This window comes from Scyliorhinus canicula, chromosome 7 (assembly GCF_902713615.1).
Source record: "Scyliorhinus canicula chromosome 7, sScyCan1.1, whole genome shotgun sequence".
In the NCBI taxonomy this organism is placed as follows: Eukaryota; Metazoa; Chordata; class Chondrichthyes; order Carcharhiniformes; family Scyliorhinidae; genus Scyliorhinus; species Scyliorhinus canicula.
The window spans coordinates 17,886,161-17,912,788 of NC_052152.1; the positions used below are offsets into that span (position 1 = coordinate 17,886,161).

At 47.6% G+C, this 26,628-nt stretch overlaps 1 protein-coding gene across 1 annotated transcript in view; it reads right to left on the reverse strand.

Annotated features, from left to right (window-relative positions):
• The window catches only part of LOC119968651 (mucin-2-like), a gene marked incomplete at its 5' end in the record, with an annotated part of 155,397 nt that extends 128,817 nt beyond the window's left edge, over window positions 1-26,580 (reverse strand). Inside the window, 8 exons of the mRNA XM_038801271.1 lie at window positions 2,272-2,409; window positions 3,579-3,716; window positions 6,866-7,003; window positions 10,036-10,255; window positions 11,565-11,677; window positions 15,807-16,064; window positions 20,922-25,847; window positions 26,361-26,580. Of these exons, the coding sequence (XP_038657199.1) occupies window positions 2,272-2,409; window positions 3,579-3,716; window positions 6,866-7,003; window positions 10,036-10,255; window positions 11,565-11,677; window positions 15,807-16,064; window positions 20,922-25,847; window positions 26,361-26,580 (6,151 nt within the window). The remainder of the gene's footprint in view (window positions 1-2,271; window positions 2,410-3,578; window positions 3,717-6,865; window positions 7,004-10,035; window positions 10,256-11,564; window positions 11,678-15,806; window positions 16,065-20,921; window positions 25,848-26,360) is intronic.
• Between the last annotated feature and the right edge of the window lie 48 nt (window positions 26,581-26,628).

Consider the following 26,628-nt stretch of genomic DNA (forward strand, 5'->3'; position numbering starts at 1 on the left):
TGACTTCAAGTCCTGTTAACTTCACACCATGTCCTATATTCACAAATACCTCCAGGCGCACCAATCCTTGTATCTCTAAACTCAGCATTATAGCGACAGGTGTAAGTTTGTTCAGTCTTATACAAATTCCTTTATCTGAATGGACATATGGCCCCGGCTGCCAGCTATCTGTGACTGCTTATCATCACCTTGCTACAGTAATCAGAGGCAAATCTAATGAGGGCAAGATTGGGTTTTTTTTCGGCCAGCACATCGAGGATGCAACTGGGGAACAGGATACCATGAGAAGGGGTTCGTTTGTAATCTTGTTGTTAATAATCTTCCTTCATGGAAGAGAGACCACAACATTTTTTTTTTTTTTTATAAATTTAGATTAGCCAATTATTTTTTCCAATTAAGGGGCAATTTAGTGTGGCCAATCCACCTACTCTGCACATTTTTGGGTTGTGGGGGCGAAACCCACGCAGACACGGGGAGAACGTGCAAACTCCACACAGACAGTGACCCAGAGCCGGGATCGAACCTGGGACCTCAGCGCCGTGAGGCGGTTGTGCTAACCACTAGGCCACCGTGCTGCCCAGAGAGACCACAACATGATGGAATTCTTCATTGGGATGGAAAGTGAAGAGGCCCGATCCAAAACCAGGGTCCTGAATCCAAACAGAGGAAATTACAAAAGTACGAATTGGCTACAATGGATCTGGGAACTTCAATGAAAGGTATGATGGTGGGTAGGCAATGGCTAATATTCAAACAATGAATGCACGCATTGCAACAGTTTTACATTTCTTTCTGGCACAAAAACACAACAGGAAAAACAGCCCAACCATGTAACACAGACTGTAAAAGCATCCATAAGTATGGAAAAAGAATTGTGAAGCCAAATGTAGGCCCCTTAGAGTTTGAAACTGGAAATTTATAATGGAGAATAAGGAAATGACGGAACATTTGAACAACAACATTAGCTCTGTCTTTATATAAGATGGCACAAATAACTTCCCAGAAATACTAGGAAACCAAGGGCCTCGTGAGGAGAAGGAATTGATGAGAATCAGTATGGTAAAAAAAAAATAAAGTGCTAGGGAAATGAATGTGACTGAAAGTCGGGGGTGATTTAGAAGTCTCGTCACGACGAGTCCGTTGAATCTTGCGAGGCTCGTGACTCTTGAAACTTATGTAACGATCTGGATCTTATCCTCACTGGGCCAGAACCAGATTAGAATATTAGAGTGTGCCATTATGCTCATTTAAATATGTCCGCGTCGGATTCTCTTGGGACCCGGGACCTAATGGCCGAGCCTGGGGGACCGCACCAGGGTGCTGTTCAACTGGCCTACACAAACACGGACCGGCATAACAGCACCTGGGGTGGGGGGGGGAAATCACCCAGACCATTAGAGACCCCCAGGTGGTCGTACATGCATTAGCAGTGCGGTGCCATAACATTCCTGCTAGCACCTGGGCATCTTGGCATTGCAAACCTGGCACATTGAAACTAGCACCAGGGCACCCTGGCAGTGTTACCTTGGCACTGCCAGGGTGTTCTGGTGGCACTGCCAGAATGTTAGGCTGGGAGTGCCAAGGTGCCCAGGTTGCCCGTGCCAGGGGTCAGGGCCAAGATGCCTTGCCCGTAACAGATGAAGTGAGGAGGGGTTTGAAGACCCACAAAGAGGTATGTTGGGTACAGTGGGGGGGGGGGGGGGGGGGGGGGGGGGGGGGGGGGGGGGGGGAGGGGGGGGGTACTGAGGCCGCAGTGGGGTCGTTGAGGGGATGTGAAGGATCAGGGCAGCCTTTACAAATGGTGCTCTGATCCCCGAGTACTTTTCCTGCACTGGTGACTGAGCTTGCCGGTGCAGGAAATAACTAAAGTGCGGCCTCGATGGAGCGTTCCCTGCCTAGGTCAACAAAACGCTATACACGTCTGAAAAGGGACTCTGTTGTGTCCCGTTGAATCACGCCAGATAAATTCCCAGGGCCTGATAATGTATATTCCAGGGCATTAAAGGAGGCGGCCATGGAAATTGTGGATGTGTTCATTGTCATCTTCCAAATCTCTGTAGATTTTGGAACAGTCCCGGCAGATTGGAGAGTAGCAAATGCAACCCCACCATTTAAAAAAAGGGAGGGAGAAAACCGGGAATGACAGACCAATCAGCCCAACATTAGTTGTAGGGAGCATGTTGAAGTCTGTCCTAAAGGATGTGATAACAGGACACCTAGCTAATGTCAAAAATATCAACCACTCCTGGTTTATGCATTTCAAATCTTTACCTGTGCACTGTGTTCCTGGGTTTGCTGGATTGGTATCTTTAGTTCCTTCTAAACAATTACATGTGAACTTTCCTGGAGTGTTCGTGCAGACAGCCAAATCCGAGCACGTGTTGTTCCTAGTCTGACACTCGTCAATGTCTGCAACAAGAATTAGATCAAAATTGTCACTTGGAGTAAAAGTTACTTCCACCCAATGATTAGAAATGGTGTTCCGATGAAGAGTCATATTCAATTTGAAACGTTATCTCTGGTTCTCTCTCCACCGATGCTGCCAGACCTGTTGAGATATTGCACTACTGGGTGCAAACCAGGGGCTGGTTTAGCACAGGGCTAAAGAGCTGGCTTTTAAAGCAGGCCAGCAGCGCGGGTTCAGTACCCGTACCAGCCTCCCCGAACAGGCACCGGAATGTGGCGACTAGGGGCTTTTCACAGTAACTTCATTTGAAGCCTACTTGTGACAATAAGCAATTTTCATTTCATTTTTACATCAGTATACATTCACTTCCTCCACCATTGATACACAGTGGTCGCAGTGTGTGCCATCAACAACGTGACATGCAGCAATTTGCCAAAGTTCCTTTAACCGCACCTTCCAAACCTGTGACATCTACTACCTAGAAGGACCAGGGCAGCATCCACATGAAAACCCCACCACCTGAAAATTCCCCTTCAAGTCACACACCATCCTGACTTGGAACTATATCGCCACTCCTTCACAGAGACGGCTCAACGTTCTAGAACTCCCTCCCTCTTAGCACTTTTATCACATCCCTACAACTGTTCATAACGCAGATTGGCCCTTTTCTTTGCGCTTCCTAGATTTATTATACTGGTGACAAGGATTAAGCACAGGATTGTGAGTAGCCTCTTCGAAACCACCATCTCCTCAAGGGCAATAAATGCTGACCCTACCAGTCATTTCTAATCCCCCTGAAAAAATGTTTGAAAAACCAGGAGATAGTTATATAATCAAACAGGACGATATTTCAGGGGACTGGGTAAAGGGCTGGCCTATGAGGCTAATTGGGGATTATTTCAAAGAGCCAGCACAGTTATTATGGACGAATGTCTCTTCCTTGAAAATGTCTATCATTTTATAATATTCCTCCTGACATTCCTCTATTAGTTTTAGCAAGTCATTCATTTATCTAGTTTAAACAGGCAATGGAGCTTTAAAATGGTGGTAAGATTAATATAAGATAAACATGTAAAATATTCACATATTAATATTGCCTAGATTCGTGTTGAAACATATTCACGTTCCTCAGTATCTCACCACTCCTGGTTTAAACAGCTCTGATCTTTACCTGTGCACTGTGTTCCTGGGTTTGCTGGATTGGTATCTATAGTTCCTTCAGAACAACGACACGAGAAATTTCCTGGAGTGTTCGTGCAGACAGCTAATTCAGAGCATGAGTGGTCCCCAATCTCACACTCATCAATGTCTGAAACAAGAATTCGGTCAAAACTGTCACTTGTTGTAAAAGTTATTTTAACCCTGTGACAACCCTCACAAGGACCACGGGAGATCAGCGATTGTTCTCCCCCCCCCCCCCAAGGGTTTCGTAGAATCCAATTTCCCGTGTTGAGGCCTGCCCGCTGGGGGTTGTACCCTATGTCACGCATAGAGGGTCTCTATGCCAAACTGTGAGAGGTCAATCCTTCACCAAACTGGACATGAGCTATGCCTACCTGCAGTTAGAACTAGACGAGTTGTTCAGAAAGTATATGGTGATCAAAGGCCATGAGGGTTTATACAAATACACATGTCGGCCCTTTGGAGATTCATCGTCGTGTGACATCTTTCAACGTGTAATGGAGCATATTCTCCAAGGGTTATCTGAAGTGGCAGTATGTTTGGACGATGTACTAATTGCAGGAGTCACAGAAAAGGAGCTCCGAGACAACCTGCAGGAGGTCTGGAGATGCCTTGAGATGCTTTCAGACACAGGCGTCCATCTCAAGCGGGGAAATCATGTGTTCCAGGCAGGCGAGGTGACTTACGTAGGGCACCAAGTCGATAGAAAAGGTCTACATTGCGTGGAGGAGTTAAGGCCATCAAAGAGGTACTGACCCTTGACTAAGACAACAGAATAAAAATTGTTCCAAGGTCACGTAAATTACCGTGGGAAATTTATCCTAAACTGGGCCACTTCATTGTCACCCCTGCAAACACTGTTTAAAAAAAACACCAGAGGTGGCCGTAGCAGACATTGAAGGAAGAAGTCTTTGTGAAGGTAAAACAGCAGCTACTATCTTCGAACATCCAAGCTCATCATGGCTCCAAGAGATAAGTGGTGTTAACGTGCAATGCCTCTCCATATGGAGTAAGGGTAGTCCTTTCCAATCGATGGGACGATTGGCAGATGTGGAAAGACGCCCTTTCCAATTGAGAAAGAGGGATTGGCTGTCATTTTTGGGGTGACAAAATTTTGTCCGTATGTCTACAGCCAACATTTGACAATCATAACAGACCATAAGCTCCTACTGGGTCTATTTAAAGAGGACAAAGCGATCCCCCCCCCCCCCCCCCCCCCCCCCCACCTCCAAAAACCCTATCCACTTGCCTCAGTTCCAATGTTGGGCCAGCAGCTTCTGAATATTGATTTGAGCAACCATTCCAGGGACATACATCACCAATATGGCTGCCCTGAGTCGCCTTTCATTGCCCACGAGTTTGGCCCCTCTGCCGGTATTGGAAGGAGTCATCATGACATTAAACTTCCTGGATACGTTGCGAATATCCACAAAGTGGATTCAAGCATGTTTCTTCTCCACAACCCAAAGATGCGCAGGGTAGGTGGATTGGCCACGCTAAATTGCCCCTTAATTGGAAAAAATGAATTGGGTACCCTAAATTTATAAGTAAATAAAAATATTCTTTAAAAAAAAGTTCCTGTACCCACAACATACCAGGGGTCCGATAATAGTACCCGCTTTACCAGTGGAGAATTTCAAGTGGCATCAAACACATCCGAATGGTGCTGGACCATCCATCATCTAATGGTTGGTTCGAACGGGCAGTTCAAACATTCGAAACCGGAATGAAGAAGCAGCTGTTTCCCTGGGTATGAAATTGGCCCAGTTCCTCTTAGATTACAGAATCACTACGCACACAATGATGGGAGACGTACCAGCCGATTTATTAATGCGGCGACGACTGTGCACCAAGCTCAGCCTGCTGCTTCCCAACTTGGGAGGAAGACGGAGTCAAAGCAGGAGACCCAAGAAAGGAATGACAACAACAGAATACCTAAAAGGACTTTAGAACAGGGGATGTCGTCCACGTGCGGAACTTTGGAGATGGATCTCAATGATCGCAGGGGTCGTGCTGGGAAAGACTGGTCCGGTTTCTCACAAGGTTAAAGTCCGAGGTAAGACCATAAAGAAACACATTGACCACCTGAGAAGCAGGGAACTCACTCCAGTCAAATTGTCTCCCGCAGAGACAACACCTTTGACACTCACTGTGGCCACCTCGGGTGTGGAGACTCAGCCTGTGGGAGTCCCGAGAGTCACTCCCTCCGAAGATGAAGACTCAGTATCCAAAATGGAGACTGGGGAGACTGATCCTCTGACAAAGTATGAGTCTTCATCTGTGCCCTTCGGCACTCATCAAGGAAGCGACGATCTCCAGTCTGCTTCGCGCCTCTTCAATTCGGCTCAACATGCGGCTGACTTGAGGCCTTGAGCCAAGTGACGTATGAAGCCACGCCACCGAGACAGCAGAGGGAATGATCTGGACTTGAGTGGGGGACGGATGTGATAAAACTCATAAGACCATGAGGGGTCGCTGATTGATCTCTCTGTGGGCTACATAGAGTACAATTTACCACGTAAGCAGGCAGAGGCCCACCCAGCTGGATTCATCAGCAAGACCTTTAAATTTAGCTCCCAGACCCGGACCAACAGTTCCCGATAGTCCTGGGCCGAGACGTTTGTTTTGTGTGCCGCAGTAGCGACTTTATTGTCAGTTTTGGGATGAACCAAAACTGTCCTGACATGTTGGGCGGCACGGTGGCACAGTGGTTAGCACTGCTGCTTCTCAGCGCCTGGGACCCGGGGTCAATTCCGACCTTGGTGGCTGTGTGGACTTTGCACATTCTCCCCGTGTCTGCGTGGGTTTCCTCCGGGTGCTCCGGTTTCCTCCCATAGTCCAAAGATGTCCAGATTAGGTGGATTGGCCATGCTAAATTGCCCTTAATGTCCAAAAGGCTAAGTTGGGTTACTGGGTTATGGGGGTAAAGAGAGGGCATGGGCCTAGGTAGTGCTCTTCAAGAGGGGTTGGTGCAGACTCGATGGGCCAAATGGCCTCCTTCTGCCTGGTAAGGACTCTGTGATTCTATCAGGTTAGGTGGATTGGCCATGCTAAATTATACTTAATGTCCAAAAAAGTTTGGGTGGGGATAGGGTGGAGGTGTGGGCCTTGGTAGGGTGCTCTTTCCAAGGGCCGGTGCAGACCTGATGGGCCGAATGGCCTCCTTGTGCACTGTAAATGCTATGATGAAACCAGTTTGGCCCTTTAATCCGCGCCTCCTGGAATCAATACAAACCCAATGATTAAAATCAATATTAAACTCAGGCTCTGGCCTACCTTCACACATCCTTCCAGGTACACTGGGGCTTGTGTCATTGAACCTAGCATTACACTGACAGGTGTAGGTTGCGTTCTGTCTCATACAAGTTCCATTGCCTGAACAGTCATTCAGCCCTGACTGGCAGCTGTCTCTGTCTGTAATGAAAAGGGAAAGATCTGTGTTGGAAAATGGATTCCTTTGCAAATTATTTTCTTAAAATGAATTAAAGAATTAGTACGTTTCAATAAAGACCAACAAGTCCTCCCAGCCTCAATCCAATGTGGACTGATAGCACCATTCTTGTTCAGAATATAAGAGAAAGCCTATTCGTTCAATCACCCCCACTTTATCAAAGAACAAAGGACAAAGGAAAGTACAGCACAGGAACAGGCCCTTCGGCCCTCCAAGCCTGTGCCGACCATGCTGCCCGTCTAAACTAAAACCACCTGATCTTTCTATTTTTACTGTTGCAACTTTCCTGACAGTACAAGAACAGGAATAGGTTACTCAGTTCAGTAAACGGCAGTCCTGACGTGTTGTGAATGATGATAGACATTTGATTAGCTAACCAGAGGAGCAACATATCCCAATTGTCAATGTTGGCGGAGACAAGCACATCAGTGCAAAAGAACTTGCAACCATCTTTGGCCAAAAGTACCGTCCCAGCATCTTCCTGAGGTCCTGACTGTTATAGATGTCAGATTTCAGTCAAATCGATTCACTCCACATAATATCATGAAAGGGAGAAAGGCATTGCATTCGGCAAAGACTGTGGGACCTGACTACATTCCAGGAGTACAGAGTACTGGAGAGTTGTGCTCCAGATCTCGCCGAGGCCCAACCATGTTGTTGTTCCAGTACAGCTACAACAGTGCCATCTGCCTGATCATGTGTGTCCTGCCCAAAAACGCACGACAGCTTTAATCCAGGTAATGGTCCCCTCCTCCTCTGCCACCTCCCCCCCCCCCCCCCCCCCCATCCCCCTCCCCCATCCCACCACCCATCAGTCTAATCTAGATCGTGGCGACTAGGGGCTTTTCACAGTCACTTCATTTGAAGCCTACTTGTGACAATAAGCGATTTTCATTTCATCTTTTAAAATTTCATCAGCAAAATGATGGAAGGTGCTGTGGACACTGCCATCTAGTGGCATTTGCTCAGCAATACGTTACTGACTGATGCTCAATTTGGATTCTCCCAGAGTCACTCAGCTTCAGTCCAAATGTGGGGACAGGGGCTGAATTCCAGAGGTGGTGTGAGAATAACCGTCCTTCACATCAAGACTGCATTTGACTGAGCGTGGAATTAAGGAGCCCGAGCAAAATTGGCTTTCTGGGAATCAGGGGAAACTCCCCACTGGTTAGAGTCATGTTAAACGTAATGGAAACTGGAGTAATGCTTAACGTAAAGGGGACAAACTGAACGGGTTACCTGGGCAGGACCGGGACTGGTTGGGGGATACTTGCTCGAGTGGTTGTGGAGTGTTTAAACTAATATGGCAGGGAGATGGGAACCTATGTAAGGATTCAGAGCAAGGGGAATCGATAACAAGAGAAAAAGACAGAAAGGAGAATAGAAAAAATGATAGGCAGAGAAATCAAGGGCCTGAATCAGATAGTAACACTAGAAAATAGTAAGGACAGGACAAGCTCCATTAAAAGGACCAGCCTTAATGTTTTGTACCTGAACGCGCGGAGCATTCAAAATAAAATGGATGAATTTGTTGCACCAATGGATGCAAATGGATATGATCTAATAATAATCGGTTATTGTCACAAGTAGGCTTCAATCAAGTTACTGTGAAAAGCCCCTAGTCATCACATTCCAGCACCTGTTTGGGGAGGCTGGTATGGGAATTGAACCCATGCTGCTGCCTTGCTCTGCATTACAAACCAGCTGTTTAGCCCACTGTGCTAAACCAGCCCCTAGTTGGGATATAGTTGGGATTATGGAGACATCACTCCAAGGTGACCAAGGATGGGAACTAAACATTGAGGGCTATTTTGTTTTTAGGAAGGACAGACAGAAAGGAAAAGGTGGTGGAGTTGCATCATTGATTAAAAATATTGATACAATATTGAGGAAAAATATTAGTACAGATGATGTGGAATCTGCCTGGGTCGAGTTAAGAAACACCAAGGGGCAAAAAACATTTGTAGGGGTGGTTTACAGACCACCAAACTGCAATGGTACTGTTGAGAATAGCATTAGACAGGGAATCAGAGATGAATGTGAAAACGGAACACCTGAGATTATGGGTGACTTTAAACTGCATATAGATTGGAGCAACTCAGTAGCACAGTGGTTAGCACAGTTGTTTCACAGCTCCAGGGTCCTAGGTTTGATTCCCGGCTTGGGCCACTGTCTGTGTAGAATCTGCATGTCCTCCCCATGTCTGCGTCAGAGTGGCTGCGGGGGGGGGGGGGCCTGATAGAAATTTACAAAATGATTAGAGGTATAGATAGGGTGAACAGCTGAAGGCTTTTTCCCAGGGTGGAATTGAAAATTACAAGGGGCCACAAGTTTAAAGCGAGGGGGGATAGGTTCAGTGGCGATGAGTGGGGGGAGGTTTTTTACACAGAGGGTGATGGTGGCCTGGAATGATTGCCAAGTGAGATGGTTGAAGCCTATACATTAGCGACCTTTAAGACTTATCTGGACATGAACAGACAGGGTATAGAAGGTTACAGGCGGTTGTCTAGATAGGACACATGTTTGGCGCAGGTTTGAAGGGCTGAAGGGCCTGTTCCTATGCTGTATTGGTCTTTTTTCTTTTGTATTTCTCAGAGGCACATTCAGACAAAATAGGATACAGAGGAAAAGGAGATGTTAGGTGAGGTAATCAAAACAGAGTTGGGTTTAATGGGCTATTTTAAATAACCTGGACAAGGGGGAGGTGGATGGGAAGGGGAACTTTAGGTGGAAATTCCAAAGTGGAATCACTTCAGTAGGTGATGGCACAGCAACTAATGATGGGGCAACAGAAAAGGATTGGACCAAAGGAAGAGACAAAGAAACAGAGAGATAGGAAGTACTGAGAGTTTTGGCCAAGGGTGGTAGCATGAATGGTAGAGGCTTGGAGGGCCGAAGAGCCTGTTCCTGTGCTGCTCTTTGTTCTTATGTTATATTGTACCACCTGGATATATCTGCTGCCGTTTTACATTGATTGAAATGTCGTTGTCCTTACCTGCCAGAGTCGTGTTTCCAAGATCAATGTCAAACTGTGTACTCTTGCTTAAGGAATCGGTAAATATTTCTCTAGTTTCGCTCAAAGTGACATTTTCATCCGTTGACAACACAATGTCAAAATCTACAGTCACACTCCCTGGAATCAGACCAATTATGAGAATTCTCAGTCTGAACAGCTGGTGTAGACGTCTCAATCTTGAGGATAACCTGCTGACCAACTGAAAGGAAACATAATTAGTCAGTGACTAAAGATTGGACCCAGATTTTCTTCTGCTGTTCTGCTCCCTCCCAACCTCAAGTTTCCTTCCTTTGCTATTGACGTGGAGATGCTGGTATTGGACTGGGGTGAGCACAGTAAGAAGTCTTACAACACCAGGTTAAGGTCCAACAGGTTTGTTATGCAACTGATTTTGGAGAGTAGTCCATGGTGAGTCTGTTGGTAGGATGGAACATATTGATGTCATCGTGTAGTCGTTTCAGTGATTCTTCGCAAAAAAATGTCATCGATGTATCTGGTATATAACGTCGGTTGAAGAGTCCTGTGCGGTGAGGAGGACTGCTGTGTGCAGAACTTGGCTATAACTTTCTGTTCGGCGAACAGAAGTTCTGTACACATGAGTACGGCCTCAACCGGGACCTTGGATTCATGTGGTAACACCACCCGCCAGGTACGCGGCACATACTCGTGCGACTCGACCGATGGAGTCTACCTCTTACGTTGCAGGAAAGGATTACCCGAAGCGTGGTACATTGGCAAAACCATGCAGACACTGCGTCAACGAATGAACGGGCATCGTGCAACAATCACCAGGCAGGAATGTTCCCTTCCAGTTGGGGAACACTTCAGCAGTCAAGGGCATTCAGCCTCTGATCTCCGGGTAAGAGTTCTCCAAGGCGGCCTTCAGGACACGCGACAACGCAGAATTGCCGAGCAAAAACCTATAGCTAAGTTCCGCACGCATGAGTGCGGCCTCAACCGGGATCTTGGATTCATGTCGCATTACATCCACCCCCCACCATCTGGCCTGGGCTTGCAAAATCCTACCAACTGTCCTGGCTTGAGACAATTCACACCTCTTTAACCTGGGGTTACCCCTCTCTCTGGATCTGTAAAGACTAAATTACCTGCAAATGCTCGCATTCAAAGCATTGTCTTGCATCTTTGACTTTGTCTATGAATATGTTTCTGGAACATACCTCTTCATTCACCTGAGGAAGGAGCAGGGCTCCGAAAGCTAGTGATTTGAAACAAATCTGTTGTACTTTAACCTGGTGTTGTAAGACGTCTTACTGTGCTCACCCCAGTCCAACACCGGCATCTCCACATCATTAATATGGGAGGAGAGAACAACCAGAGCATTTCAACACACGGAGTATTCATCATAATTTCATCCGGGTCACACGAATAATGGCTCATCATTCTTTTACAGCGACAAAAACAAATACATACTGGGTTCATCTCTCTTCTCAATTAATCATTATTTCATTCTTTCCACATACAAGAGCTAATGATGAAAAGCGGCTTACATCTTCAATGAAGTCCTTTACAAATCTTCTGTATATTGGGCTTGTTTGGTCTCGATATTCACTTAAGAAACGTCTGTTTCTAATCCTTGTTTTGGCTTTAAACACGCGGGCACCTTTGGAAAGTGGGACGAAAGCATGTTGAGTAAAATGCAAAGTGTACATATCATACAATATTCCCATGATTCCTGTTATTATTGTGTGGCCGCAGCGGACAAGACTGTGCATTATGGCTTCCTAGGGGAGGAATTAAGAATAATTGAAAAGCCCCTTTTCACAAAGTTGATGAAAATAAGTTTTTATCAAAGTGAAGACATTCCTTTGATCTGGATCCCCAGCCCTGAATAATGCCCCCCCCCCTTGCTCGCAGATCAGCTCTCCCCCGACTGTAGCGGACCTGGACTGAGTCCTTAGCCGCCACGTTGAGTTCCAGACGGATGAGACCAAGGGAGTCCCACGCCATCGGGAACACAGCCGGTCGGGGACGGAGCATCGCGGGGCAGACCTCAGGCATTGGCCTGATGCCATGGATACAGCTTGCAGCATTCTCCTAGACTATGCCACTTTTCAAGGGGCGGCGCATTGATTGAACTCAAGGCCTTTAAATGATGACACTGGTACTGGTGTAGTGCCTATTGGGTGAGGAGAGTGAGCATGCTTTTGGCTTTTGTGTGCTCGTTCTCATTTCCTGGCCGCACCCCTGGCTAGCAACAATGTGAAAAAGAGAGTCAAATTGGAGGGCTGTGACCAGTGGTGTTCCGCAGGGATCAGTGCTGGGACCTTTGCTGTTCGTAGTATATAATAAATGATTTGGAGGAAAATGTAACTGGTCTGATTAGCAAGTTTGCAGACGACACAAAGGTTGGTGGAATTGCGGATAGCGATGAGGACTGTCAGAGGATACAGCAGGATTTAGATCGTTTGGAGACTTGGGCGAAGAGATGGCAGATGGAGTTTAATCTGGACAAATGTGAGGTAATGCATTTTGGCAGGTAGGGAATATACAGTGAATGGTCGAACCCTCAAGATTATTAAAAGTCAGAGAGATCTAGGTATACAGGTCCACAGGTCACTGAAAGGGGCAACACAGGTGGAGAAGGTAGTCAAGAAGGCATACGGCATGCTTGTCTTCATTGGCCGGGGCATTGAGTATAAAAATTGGCAAGTCATGTTGCAGCTGTATAGAATCTTAGTTAGGCCACACTTGGAGTATAGTGTTCAATTTTGGTCGCCACATTACCAGAAGGATGTGGAGGCTTTAGAGAGGGTTCAGAAGAGATTTACCAGGATGTTGCATGGTATGGAGGGCATTAGCTATGAGGAGCGGTTGAATAAACTCGGTTTGTTCTCACTGGAATGACGGAGATTGAGGGGCGACTTGATAGAGGTCTACAAAATTATGAGGGCCATAGACAGAGTGGATAGTCAGAGGCTTTTCCCCTGGGTAGAGGGGTCAATTACTAGAGGACATAGGTTTAAGGTGCGAGGTTTAGAGGAGATATACGAGGCAAGTTTTTTTACACAGAGTGTAGTGGGTGCCTGGAACTCGCTGCCGGAGGTGGTGGGAGCAGGGACGATAGTGACGTTTAAGGGGCATCTGGACAAATACATGAATAGGATGGGAATAGAGGGATACGGACCCAGAAAATGTAGAAGATTTTAGTTTAGACGGGCAGCATGGTCAGCACGGGCTTGCAGGGCCGAAGGGCCTGTTCCTGTGCTGTACTTTTCTTTGTTCTTTGTTCTTAATATGTAAGCCTGTCCCTGTCAGTACATAGCCTGTCCATCAGCAGGTCCTCAGCTGCTCCTCCACATGGGGGTCACACAGAAATTACATCCCTCGAGTCCCAGGCTGAAGCTGCAGAGCAGCTCGGAGGAGGTTTGGCCTCCCAGACATGCAGCGGCCAGGCTAATTATCAAAATGTGGACATGTCATGGCACTCACTGACCAGACTCCCAGCTCTGGGTGAATTGCTTCACTGCCTTGTGGATATCTGCAGGAGGGATGAAGGTTAAGGGAGTAAACCGTGACATAAAATCTAGAGTGGAGATCAAAGGTGGACTGAAGTCTAAATGTGTTATCTTTCTGGAAATTCTCAAGCTAAACCGATGCCAAACATAGTGCTTTGCTTTCCTTTGAACTTAACCAATGAGGTTGAGAGGGAGCCCCTGATATTTGGGCAGCCCAGGGTCTCTATAACGCTCTGGAGAGGACACTCCAGTTTCGTTGCGTTAACACAACACAGGAGAGAGTGGTTACGAGTGTTAAACCCAGATCAATTGGCACAGAGTGCAGGTGCTATGGGCTCTTCCATTCCGTAAGAAAGACCATCATACCCACTGGTCGAACCCACCACCCACCTCAAATCGGGCAGCTCCCAACTAGTGAGGTGCTCACCCTCCATCTGCTTCAGTAGGTGCATCACTTTCTCAGCACACTGACTTCCTCCGAAACAAATGCAGCAGGGACTGCCATACCAGAGTCGGGCACCTGAGTCACACCAGGCAGCGTTGACCACTGCAGCATCAACCATAAGCTCACTGCCACAACCCTCACGTGCTACCTGTACATATGGTGGCAGCGTTGTCTCCACACAACAGAATTTCAGTTTTGGGCAGGTTGGAACTCTAGAGGGATCATTGATCTGACTCTGACTCCCACTGCACTAAAATGGCTTTACTTTCTGGGGAACATGAAAACCACCATCGTCAACCCTACTACAAATGGATTGCCTTTACCACTGATTCCAAACAAACATATATACGTATGAACATATGTACATACACACATATATGTAGGAGCGTGTGTACATACAAACACATATACATATGAACATATGTACATCCAAACAAATATATATATGGACATATGTACATACAAACAAATATACATACAAACATATGTACATACATACATGCATATATACAAACATATGGACATACAAATATATACATGCAAATATGTGTACATGCAAACAGATATACATACGAACATGTGTACATACAAACATATATACATACGAACATACAAACTCGAAGCAGGAGTAGGCCATTCGACCTCCTTTCCCGCTGTAGGGATTTGATGGTTTTGATTCTATAAATAACCCTGCCTCTGGGGAAGAGAATTCCAAAGACTCTCTGGATAAATAAATAGGGGCTTTTCACAGTAACTTCATTGAAGCTTATTTGTGACAATAAGTGATCATTATTGTTACATTTGTCTTCAATGGGAGACCCCCTTATTTTTAAACTGTGTACCCCCCCCCCTTCCCCACACGGGATCCACCCTCAGGATCGCCCCAGGATCTTGTTTGTTTCAGTACGACTGCCTCTCAATCCGCTAACCTCCAATGGATACAGGCCCAGGCTGTCCAACCATCCCGCCCTACCCACCCCTTCCATAAGATAATCCCCACCGTCCCAGGCATCGGTGGAAACAGACCATTGTCCCGCCAAACATCAAATGCCATCTTGGGAAAGACACAGGCAAGCAATGGGTGAACGAATGTTGAAAGCTTAAGAGGCAGCTGGAAGGGGATTGAGCCTTCCAGCGCAGAACATCAGCACTGCTGAAAATAATTGAAGACACCAATGAGGCAAATGAAGAGGAAACGGTCGGGTGCCACTCAACTTGGGATCTGAGAGCTTGAAAACTATAGAATTAATCAAGGTCTGTGCTGCTTCTAGGAACACAGCACCCTTGGAATCTGAACGGGGGGGGGGGGGGGGGTGGTTAGACCTCAGAAGGCCCCCATGAGCATTAATTTCCAGTAGAATGAACAGTTGATTCAGCTATTTGTAGCTTTTGAGTTCGGGGAATCGCAGACCACCCATAACATTGTAAGAAGTCCTATAGCGCCAGGTTAAAGTCCAACAGGTTTGTTTCGAATCACTAGCCTTCGGAGCACTGCTCCTTCAGGATGCAAATGTTCCTTTCCTTTTACTTATCTGTGAGCAGTGCTCCGAAAGCTAGTGATTCTAAACAAACCTGTTGGACTTTAACCTGGTGTTGTAAGGCTTCTTACTGGGCTCACCCCAGTCCAACGCCGGCATCTCTCCACATCATGACCCATAACATTGGCAAACCATCATGAGGAACAGGAAACGCATGCATAACCTGCCTGTGCCAGTGGCAAGTCCTCCACTTTTTCACAGTTGACTGATGATTAACAAGGATAAGGCGGGAAAATAAAGAAGGAAAACGAGTCATATTTTGTCATTCAAGCGCTAATGTTGAAGACTTACGTGTCCGGACTGTCACTTCTAATGTCCGCTGTTGTGTGCAACTTTCCACCGATACAAGAATCCGATATTTCACATCAGGCAGCAGTCGCCTGAACACTGCCTTTTTTACAGAAGTTGTAACGGTCAACATTTTTGCAGCACCACGGAAGAGAGTGACTTTGTAACTGACGCCAGCCTGTGCGTTCTTCACCTTCCAGGTAACTGACATTTCTGTACTTCTCACACTAATTAAATGGATACGGATCAACCTGATGGGAACTGAGAAACAGAAAGAATTATTTGCCAATGAGGGCTGGTCCGCTTCTTAATTTAAAAGACAGATTGCCATTTATTAGGTACCTTAACCCGTTCCTGGGAAATGTCTAAATTGTTTCACCTTAAGTTTAATTGCAGTGCCTCTGGCTATGGAGGTAAATGTGGAATATGGAAGGATGCGGTTTTGGGAATTTTGAAAGGAATTGATGGAGCAGATAGAGAGAAAATGTATCAGCTGGGCCTGTTGTGTTACAATAATGAATAATATCTAATCACTCAGAAGGTATTGCATAAATACATTGTGGGTTCATTTATTTAGACTAGACACAAGAACAGATATGCATAGGTACAAAGCTTGAAGGTATCAGGTCTGTGTGTGAGTGTGTGCTCTGCTCAAAGCAAAAGTGCAGCTAAGACTGGATCACATGACACATTTACCTTCGAGTGATGTCATGCTGGACAGTCTGGCCAACAGCTGGAAGGAAAGCGCGTGATTGGGGGCTGGGTAGCGGGGGTTGGTGGACGAGAAGGGTGTAGAGGGTAGATCCGCGGGTTTGGGACATCATTCATGACTATTCATTTGGTGCATGCTGATTTCTGGCAGGCACACAGGATGACAATCAAAATGGCGTAATCCAAAATAGGCAGGTGAGGCTCCTACCCAATGGTCAGCGCCTTAATGATCAGAGACTAAGCAGTAAATGGGAAGACTGCCGCTGAAAATCCCCTCTTTCTGGCAATTCTTTATCAGTTATGGTCCAGTTGGTCGTACTCTCGCCTCTAAGCCATAAAGATCTGGATTCAAGAAGCACTCCAGAATTTGAACAGAAAAATCAAAGCTGAAATTCCAGTGGAGTACTGAGGGTGTACTGCACTATTGGAGGGACTGTCCTTTGGGTAAGATGCCAAACCCATGCCCTATCTCCCCGCTCGATCGGGTGTAAAATACCCCAATGGCGCTATTTCAAAGAATTATGGGAGAAACATCACATAAAACCGATTGTCTACCCATCGTCACATTGGTGCTTGCGGAAGCTTCCTGAGTGGCAATTACCTAATTTACAGCTGTGACTACACTTCAAAAAGTACTTCACTGGCTGTAAAAACGCTTTGAGATATCCGGTGCTCTTTATACATGCAAATGTTCCTTTCCATTTAGTTATCTGGCAGTGAACATAAGGCAGAGCTTTGGCAAAATAGAGCTTAACTCATGAATTCCATTAAAACCCATCCTGAGAATACTGGGTTACAGGCATGACAGGATCTAAACGAACATGGCTGTTAGAAAAGCCTGCTCGCTGTTGAGGGGGTTTATGGACCAGATAGGAGGAGTGGATTCCTGGAGGTTTGGGAGGCCGAGGGCTCGGGAGTACTCTTTTTTCTCCCATGTGCACAGGGTTTATTCCCGTATTGATTTCTTTGTTCTGAGTAGGGGACTGGTCCCGAGGGTGGAGGAGGCCGAATATTCGGCTATAGCGATTTCGGACCATGTTCCGCATTGGGTGGATCTGGAGATGGGGGAGGTGCGGGACCAGCGCCCGCTTTGGCGTCTGGACGTGGGGTTGTTGGCTGATGAGGAGGTATGTAGGAGGGTCCGGGGATGTATCAAGAGGTACCTGGAGGTCAATGATACTGGGGAGGTCCGGGTGGGGATGGTGTGGGAGGCTCTGAAGGCAGTGATTAGGGGGGAGTTGATCTCCATCCGAGCCCATAGGGAGAGTGGGGAGAGGAGGGAGAGGGAGAGATTGGTGGGGGAGCTGTTGAGTGTAGATAGGAGGTATGCGGAGGCCCCGGAGGAGGGATTGCTGGGGGAGCAGCGTAGCCTGCAGGCCATGTTTGATTTATTGACCACCAGAAAGGCGGAGACACAGTGTAGGAAGGTGCAGGGAGCGGTCTACGAGTATGGAGAGAAGGCGAGCAGGATGCTGGTGCATCAGCTTCGTAAGCGGGACGCGGCTAGGGAGATTGGTGGAGTGAGGGATAGGGGTGGGAATGTGGTGCGGCAGGGGGCAGAGGCCAATGGGGTCTTTAGGGACTTCTACAGGGAACTGTACCGGTCGGAGCCGCCAGTGGTGGGAGGGGGAATGGAGAGAATTTTGGACAGGCTGCGATTTCCAAGGGTGCAGGAGGAGCAGGTGGAGGGACTGGGGGTGCCGATCGAGTTGGAGGAGCTGGTCAGTGGGATTGGCCACATGCAGTCGGGGAAGGGTTCCCGGTTGAATTTTATAAGAAATATGCGGACCTGTTGGGCCCCCTGTTGGTTCGGACCTTTAACGAGGCATGGGAGGGGGGTGTTTTGCCCCCGACGATGTCACGGGCGCTGATTTCCCTGATCCTGAAGCGAGATAAGGACACCTTGCAGTATGGATCATTTCACTGCTGAATGTGGACGCCAAGTTGCTGGCGAAGATCTTGGCCACTAGAATAGAGGACTGTGTGCCGGGGGTGATACATGAAGATCAGACTGGTTTTGTGAAGGGGAGGCAGCTGAACACTAACATGCGAAGGCTGCTAAATATGATAATGATGTCGGCGGCAGAAGGAGAGGCGGAGATTGTGGTGGCATTGGATGCGGAGAAGGCCTTTGATAGGGTTGAGTGGGGGTACTTGTGGGAGGTGTTGGAGAGGTTTGGGTTTTAGGTGGGGTTTATTAAATGGGTGAGGTTGCTGTACGAGGCCCCGATGGCGAGTGTAGCGACAAATGGGAGGAGGTCCGAATACTTCAGGCTCCACCGTGGGACGAGGCAGGAGTGCCCCCCCGTCCCCCTTGCTTTTTGCGTTGGCAATTGAGCCTCTTGCCATGGCTCTCAGGGAGTCAGGGAGGTGGAGGGGTTTGGTGCGAGGTGGGGAGGAGCACCAAGTGTCGCTGTATGCAGATGGCTTGCTGCTGTATGTAGCAGACCCAGTGGGGGGAATGCCGGAGGTGATGGAGATTCTTGCTGAGTTTGGGAGTTTCTCGGGCTATAAATTGAACCTGGGCAAGACTGAGCTGTTTGTCGTACACCCGGGAGATCAGGAGGAGGGGATTGGTAGGCTCCCGCAAAAGACGGCAGTGAGGAGTTTTAGGTACCTGGGGGTTCAGGTGGCTAGGAGTTGGGGGACTCTCCACAAGCTCAATTTTACTAGGTTGGTGGAGCAGATGGAGGAGGAGTTTAAAAGGTGGGCCATGCTGCCGCTGTCGTTGGCGGATAGAGTACAGTCCGTTAAAATGATGGTGCTCCCGAGGTTTTTGTTTTTGTTTCAGTGCCTCCCCATTTTCATTCCGAGGGCCTTTTTTAGGAGGGTGAACAGCAGCATCACGGGATTTGTTTGGGTGCATGGGACTCCGAGGGTGAGGAGGGTCTTTTTGGAGCGGGGCAGGGGTAGAGGGGGGCTGGCGCTGCCCAACCTCTCTGGGTACTATTGGGCGGCTAATGCCTCGATGGTACGTAAGTGGGTAATGGACGGGGAGGGGGCAGCATGGAAACGGATGGAGATGGCGTCCTGTGAAGGCACGAGCCTGAAGGCACTGGTAACGGCGCCGTTGCCGCTCCCTCCAACGAGGTACACTACGAGCCCGGTGGTGGCGGCTACCCTCAAAGTGTGGGGGCAGTGGAGGCGACACAGGGGGGAAGTGGGGGGCTCGGTGGAGGCCCCGCTGCAGGGGAACCACCGGTTTGTCCCAGGGAACATTGACGGCGGGTTCCTGGGGTGGCACAGGGCGGGCATTAGGAAGTTGGGAGACCTGTTCATAGACGGGAGGTTTGCGAGCCTTGGTGAACTGGAGGAGGCGTTTGAGCTCCCTCCAGGGAATATGTTCAGGTACCTTCAGGTCAAGGCGTTTGCTAGGCGGCAGATGGAGGGGTTCCCTTCGGGGGGTAAGGGATAGGGTGCTTTCAGGGGTGTGGGCCGGGGATGGGAAGGTGTCTGACATCTACCAGGTGATGCAGGAGGTGGAGGTGGCGTCGGCAAAGGAGATGAAGGCTAAGTGGGAAGTGGAGCTGGGGGAGCAGATTGAGGAGGAGACATGGGCGGATGCCCTGGAGAGGGTGAACTCCTCCTCTTCATGTGCGAGGCTTAGCCTCATCCCAGTTCAAGGTACTGCACAGGGCTCATATGTCCGGGACGAGGATGAGCAAGTTTTATGGGGGTGAGGACAGGTGCATTAGGTGTTCGGGGAGCCCAGCAAACCATGCCCACATGTTTTAGGCATGCCTGGCACTGGGGTAATTCTGGCAGGGGGTAGCGAGGACGATGTCGAGGGTGGTAGGGTCCAGGGTCAAGCCAGGCTGGGGACTTGCGATATTTGGGGTTGGGGTGGAGCAGGGAGTGCAGGAGGCGAAAGAGGCCGATGTTTTGGCATTTGCGTCGCTAGTAGCCCGGCGGAGGATCTTGCTGCAGTGGAAAGATGCGAGACCTCCGAGTGTGGAGACCTGGATCAATGACAGGGCGGGATTCATTAAGCTGGAGAGGGTCAAATTCGCCCTGAGGGGGTCAATACAAGGGTTCTTTAGGAGGTGGCAGCCTTTCTTCGACTTTCTGGCTCAACGATAAGGAACTAGGTCAGCAGCAGCAGCAACCCGGGCGGGGGGGGGGGGGGGGGGGAAGGGGGGGAAGGGGGGGGGGTGGTCTCAGGGGGGTATTAAATTAATTGCTTATTTTTAATTTATTTTGTTGTTTATTGGGTGTGGGGGGGGGGGGGGGTTCGTTACATGCGCTGTTACGGGTGCCGGGGGGTGTTTATTATTGTTATTGTTATTATTATTGTTCTGTTATATATTTTTCAAAAAAATACAATAAAAATTATTTAAAAAAAAAAGCTTGCTCGCAATCATTAAAAAGTCTTAATATAGCAAGAGTGCCAATATTCAATTTACTTACCACAGGCGGAAAGAGAGGTGGCGGTAGTTGTGGTTGTGATAGTGGTGGTGGATAAAGTAGTGAGGGTTGTGGTGGTTGGTGTGGTGACTGGGGTTGGTGTGGAAGTTGGGGTAGTTATGTTTGGTGTGGTAGTTAGGATAACAGTAGTTGACATGATAGTTGGACGGATTGAAGTTGGTGAAGAACTTAACGTGCTGGTAGTCGGTGTGAACATTGAGGTAATTGTGGTTGGTTTGAGTGTTGGAATTGTGTGGGCCAACGGTATTGTGGTAGGGACTGTCTGCTCTGGTGTTAGGGATGGGGTCAAAGTTCCTGGTGAGATTGCTGGTGTGGAAGCTATGGTTGTTGCCTTGGGTATGCTGGTTATTTCTGGTCTGGTGGTTTGTGTTATTTCTCCTGGTGTGCTGGTTATGATTGTTGTTTCCGGCGTGCTGGTTTGTGTTGATGCTTCTGATGAAGTATTTATCGTTGTTGCTTCAGGTGTGGTGGTTATGGTTGTTTCTTCTGTTCTGCTGGTTACGGTTATTGCTTCTGTTCTGGTAGTTATGGCTTTTGCTTCTGTTCTGCTGGTTATGGTTGTTTCTTCTGGTGTGGTGGTTATGGTTGTTTCTTCTGGTGTGGAGGTTATGGTTGCTGCTTCTCGTGTGGTGGTTATGGTTGTTTCTTCTGGTTTGGTGGTTTTGGTTGTTGCTTCTGGTTTGGAGGTTTTGGTTGTTCCTTCGGGTGTGGTGGATACGGTTGTTTCTTCTGGTTTGGTGGTTTTGGTTGTTGCTTCTGGTTTGGAGGTTTTGGTTGTTCCTTCGGGTGTGGTGGATACGGTTGTTTCTTCTGGTTTGGTGGTTTTGGTTATTGCTTCAGTTCTAGTGATTTGCGTTGTTCCTTCTGCTGTGGTGGTTTGGGTTTGTTCTGCTGGTGTGGTGGTTATGGTCGTTGTTTCCATTCTGGTGGTTATGGCTGTCCCTTCTGGTGTGATGGTTATTTTTGTTGCTCCCGGGGTGGTGGTTATTGTTGTTTCTTCCGGTATCGTGGTTGTGGTCATTGCTACGGTTCTGGTGGTTTGTGTTGTTGTTACTGGTGTGGTGGTTATTTTTGTTGCTTTTGGTGTGGAGGTTATCGTTGTTGATTCTGGTGCGGTAGTTTGAGATGTTTCTTCTGCTGTGGTGGTTATGGTTGTTTCTTCTGGTGTGGTGGTTATGGTTGTTTCGTCTGGTGTGGTGGTTATGGTTGTTTCTTCTGGTGTGGTGGTTATGGTTGTTTCTTCTGGTGTGGTGGTTATGGTTGTTTCTTCTGGTGTGGTGGTTATGGTTGTTTCTTCTGGTGTGGTGGTTATGGTTGTTTCTTCTGGTGTGGTGGTTATGGTTATTGCTATGGTTCTGGTTTGTGTAGTTGTTTCTGATATGTTGGTTATTGTTGCTGCTTCTGGTGTGGAACGTCTGGTTGTTGCTTCAGGTGTGGTAGTAATGGGTGTTGCTTCAAATATGGTGGTTATGTTTGTTGCATCTGGTGTGATGGTTGTGGTTGTTTCTTCTGGTGTTGTGGTTATGGTTGTTGCCTCTGGTGCGGTGGTTATGGTTGTTGCTTCTGGTGTGGTGGTTATGGTTGTTGCTTCTGGTGTGGTGGTTATGGTTGTTGCTTCTGGTGTGGTGGTTATGGTTGTGTCTTCTGGTGTACGAGTTATGGTCTTTGATTCTGGTGTGGTGGTTATGGTTGTTTCTTCTGGTGTGGTGGTTATGCTTGTTTCTTCCGGACTGGTTATTATTTTTGTTGATTCTGGTATGGTGGTTATGGTTGTTGCATCTTGTGTGGTGGTTGTTGTTGTTTCTTCTGGTGTGTTGGTTATGGTTGTTGCTTCTGGTGTGGTGGTTATGTTTGTTTCTTCCAGTGTGGTAGTTATGGTTGTTGCATCTGGTGTGGTCGTTATGGTTGTGTCATCTGATGTGGTGGTTATGGTTGTTGTGTCCGGTGTGGTGGTTATGGTTGTTGCTTCTGGTGTTGGGGTTATGGTGGATTCTTGCCGTGTGGTGGTTAAGTTTGTTGCTTCAGGTGTACTGGTTGTGGTTGTTTCTTCTGATGTGGTTATGGTTGTTGCTTCTGGTGTGGTGGTTGTTGTTTCTTCTGGTGTGGTGGTTATGGATGTTGTGTCTGGTGTTGTGGATATGGTGGATTCTCCTGGTGTTGCAGTTCTGGTGGAATCTTCTGGTGTGGTTGTTATGGTTCTTACTTCAGGTGTGGTAGTTATGGTGGATTCTTCCTGTGTTGTCGTTATGGTTGTTGCTTCTGGTGTGGTGGTTACGGTGGATTCTTCCTGTGTGGTCTTTATGGTTGTTCCTTCTGGTGTTGAGGTTTGGGTTGTTGCATCTGCTGCGGTTGTTTGGGTTGTTTCTCCTGGTGTGGTGGTTATGGTTAGTCCTTCTGGTGTGGTGGTTCTGGTCGTTGCTTCTGGTATGGTAGTTATGGTTGTTGCATCTGGTGTCATCGTTATGGTTGTGTCTTCTGGTGTGGTGGTTATGGTTGTTGCTTCCGGTGTTGTGGTTATGTTTGTTGCCTCTGGTGCGGTGGTTATGGTTGTTGCTTCTGGTGTGGTGGTTATGGTTGTTTCTCCTGGTGTGGTGGTTATGGGTGTTGCTTCTGGTGTGGTGGTTATGGATGTTGCTTCCGGAGTGGTTGTTATTTTTGTTGCTTCTGGTGTGGTGGTTATGGCTGTTGCTTCTGGTGTGGTGGTTATGGTTGTTGCTTCTGGCGTGGTGGTTATGGTGGATTCTTCCCGTGTGGTGGTTATGGTTGTTGTTTCAGGTATGCTGGTTGTGGTTATTTCTTCTGATGTCGTGGTTATGGTTGGTTCTTCTGGTATGGTGGTTGTTGTTGTTTCTGCTGGTGTGGTGGTTATGGTTGTTGCATCTGCTGCGGTGGTTTGGGTTGTTGCTCCTAGTGTGGTGGTTATGGTTGGTGCTTCTGTTGTGGTGGGTATTGTTGTGTCTTCTGTTGTGGTTGTTATGGTCGTTGCTTCTGGTGTGGTGGTTATGGTTGTTGTGCCTGGTGTTGTGGTTATGGTGGATTCTTCTGGGGTAGTGGCTATGGTTGTTTGTTCTGGTGTTGCAGTTCTGGTGGAATCTTCTGGTGTGGTGGTTATGGTTCTTACTACAGGTGTGGTGGGTATGGTGGATTCTTCCTGTGTTGTCGTTATGGTTGTTGCTTCTGGTGTTGTGGTTATGTTTGTTGCCTCTGCTGTGGTGGTGATGGTTGTTGCTTCTGGTGTAGTAGTTATAGTTGTTGCATCTGCTGCGGTGGTTTGGGTTGTTTCTCCTGGTGTGGTGGTTATGGTTGGTCCTTCTGTTGTGGTCAGTATGGTTGTGTCTTCTGGTGTGGTAGTTATGGTCTTTGCTTCTGGTGGGGTGGTTATGGTCGTTTCTTCTGGTGTGGTGGTTATGGTTGTTTCTTCTGGTATGGTGGTTATGGTTGTTGCTTCTGGTGTGGTAGTTATGGTCTTTGCTTCTGGTGTGGTGGTTATGGTTGTTGCTTCTGATGTGCTAGTTATGGTTGTTGCATCTGGTGCGTTGGTTATGGTTGGTTCTTCTGGTTTGGTGGTTATGGTTATTACTTGTGGTGTGGTGGTTACGGTTGGTGATTCTGGTGTGGTTGTTATGTTTATTGATTCTAGTGTGGTTGGTATGGTTGTTGCATCTTGTGTGGTCATTATGGTTGTTTCTTCGGGTGTGGGAGGTATGGTTGGTCCTTCTGGTGGGGTGGTTATGGTTGTTGCTTCTGTTGTGGTGGTTATGGCTGTGTCTTCTGGTGTGGTGATTATGGTTGTTGCGTCTGGTGTGGTGGTTATGGTTGTTGCTTCTGGTGTGGTGGTTATGGTGGATTCTTCCCGTGTGGTGGTTCTGGTTGTTGCTTCAGGTGTGCTGGTTGTGGTTGTTTCTTCTAATGTTGTGGTTATGGTTGTTCCTTCTGGTGTGGTGGTTGTTGTTGTTTCTTCTGGTGTGTTGGTTATGGTTGTTGCTTCTGGTGTGGTGGCTATGGATGTGCGTTCTGGTGTGGTAGTTATGGTTGTTGCAACTGCTGCGGTGGTTTGGGATGTTTCTCCTGGTGTGGTAGTTATGGTCGTTGCTTCTGGTGTGGTGGTTATGGTTGTTGCTTCTGGTGTGGTGGTTATGGTTGCTGCTTCTGGTGTGGTAGTTATGGTTGTTGCATCTGGTGTGTTCGTTATGGTTGTGTCATCTGGTGTGGTGGTTATGGTTGTTGTCTCTGGTGTTGGGGTTATGGTTGGTTCATCTGGTGTGGTGGTTATGGCTGTTTCTTCTGGTGTTGTGGTTATTGTTGATTCTTCTGGTGTGGTGGTTATAGCTGTTTCTTCTGGTGTGGTGGTTACGGTTGGTGCTTCTGGTGTGGTGGTTAGGGTTGTTTCTTCTGGTCTGGTTGTTATGTTTGTTGATTCTGGTGTGGTGGTTATGGATGTTGCTTCCGGTGTGGTGGGTATGGTTATTGCTTCTGGTGTTGTGGGTTGTGAGGTTGCTTCTTGTCTGGTGGTTATTGCTGTTGCTTCTGGTGTGGTGGTTATTGTTGGTTCTTCTGGTCTGGTGTTTCTGGCTGTTTCTCCTGGTGTGGTTGTTATGGTCATTGATTCTAGTGCGGTGGTGATGGCTGTTCCTTCTGGTGTGGTAATTATGGTTGTGTCCTCTGGTGTGGTGGTTATGGTTGTTGCGTCTGGTGTGGTGGTTATGGTTGTTGCTTCTGGTGTGGTGGATATGGTGGATTCTTCCCGTCTGTTGGTTATGGTTGTTGCTTCAGGTGTGCTGGTTGTGATTGTTTCTTCAGGTGTGATGGTTATGGTTGGTTCTTCTGCTGTGGTGGTTATGGTTGTTGCTTCTGGTGTTGTGGTTATGGTGGATTCTTCTGGTGTGGTGGTTATGGTTGTTTCTTCTGGTGTTGCAGTTCTGTGGGAATTTTCTGGTGTGGTGGTTATGGTTCTTACTTCAGGTGTGGTGGTTATGGTGAATTCTTCCTGTTTGGTGGTTATGGTTCTTACTTCAGGTGTGGTGGTTATGGTTGTGTCTTCTGGTGTGGTGGTTATCGTCGTTGCTTCTGGTGTGGTGGTTATCGTTGTTGCTTCTGGTGTCGTCGTTATGGTTGTGTCTTCTGGTGTGGTGGTTATGGTGGATTCTTCTGGTGTGGTGGTTATGGTTGATTCATCTGGTGTGGTGGTTATGGCTGTTTCTTCTGGTGTGGTGGTTATGGCTGTTTCTTCTGGTGTGGTGGTTATGGCTGTTTCCTCTGGTATGGTGGTTATGGTTGGTGCTTCTGGTGTTGTGGTTTGTGTTGTTTCTTCTGGTGTGTTGGTTATGGATGTTGCTTCCGGTGTGGTGGGTATGGTTGTTTCTTCCTGTGTTGCGGTTCTGGCTGTTTCTTCAGGTGTGGTGGTTATCGTCATTGCTTCTGGTGTGGTGGTTATGGTTGTTGCTTCTGGTGTCGTCGTTATGGTTGTTTCTTCTGGTGTGGTGGTTATGGTTGGTTCTTCTGATGTGGTGGTTTTGGCTGTTACTTCTGGTGTGGTAATTATGGTTGTGTCGTCTTGTGTGATGGTTATGGCTGTTTCCTCTGGTGTGGTGGTTATGGCTGTTTCTTCTGGTGTGGTGGTTATGGCTGTTTCTTCTGGTGAGGGATATGGCTGTTTCCTCTGGTGTTGTGGTTATGGTTGTTTTCTTCT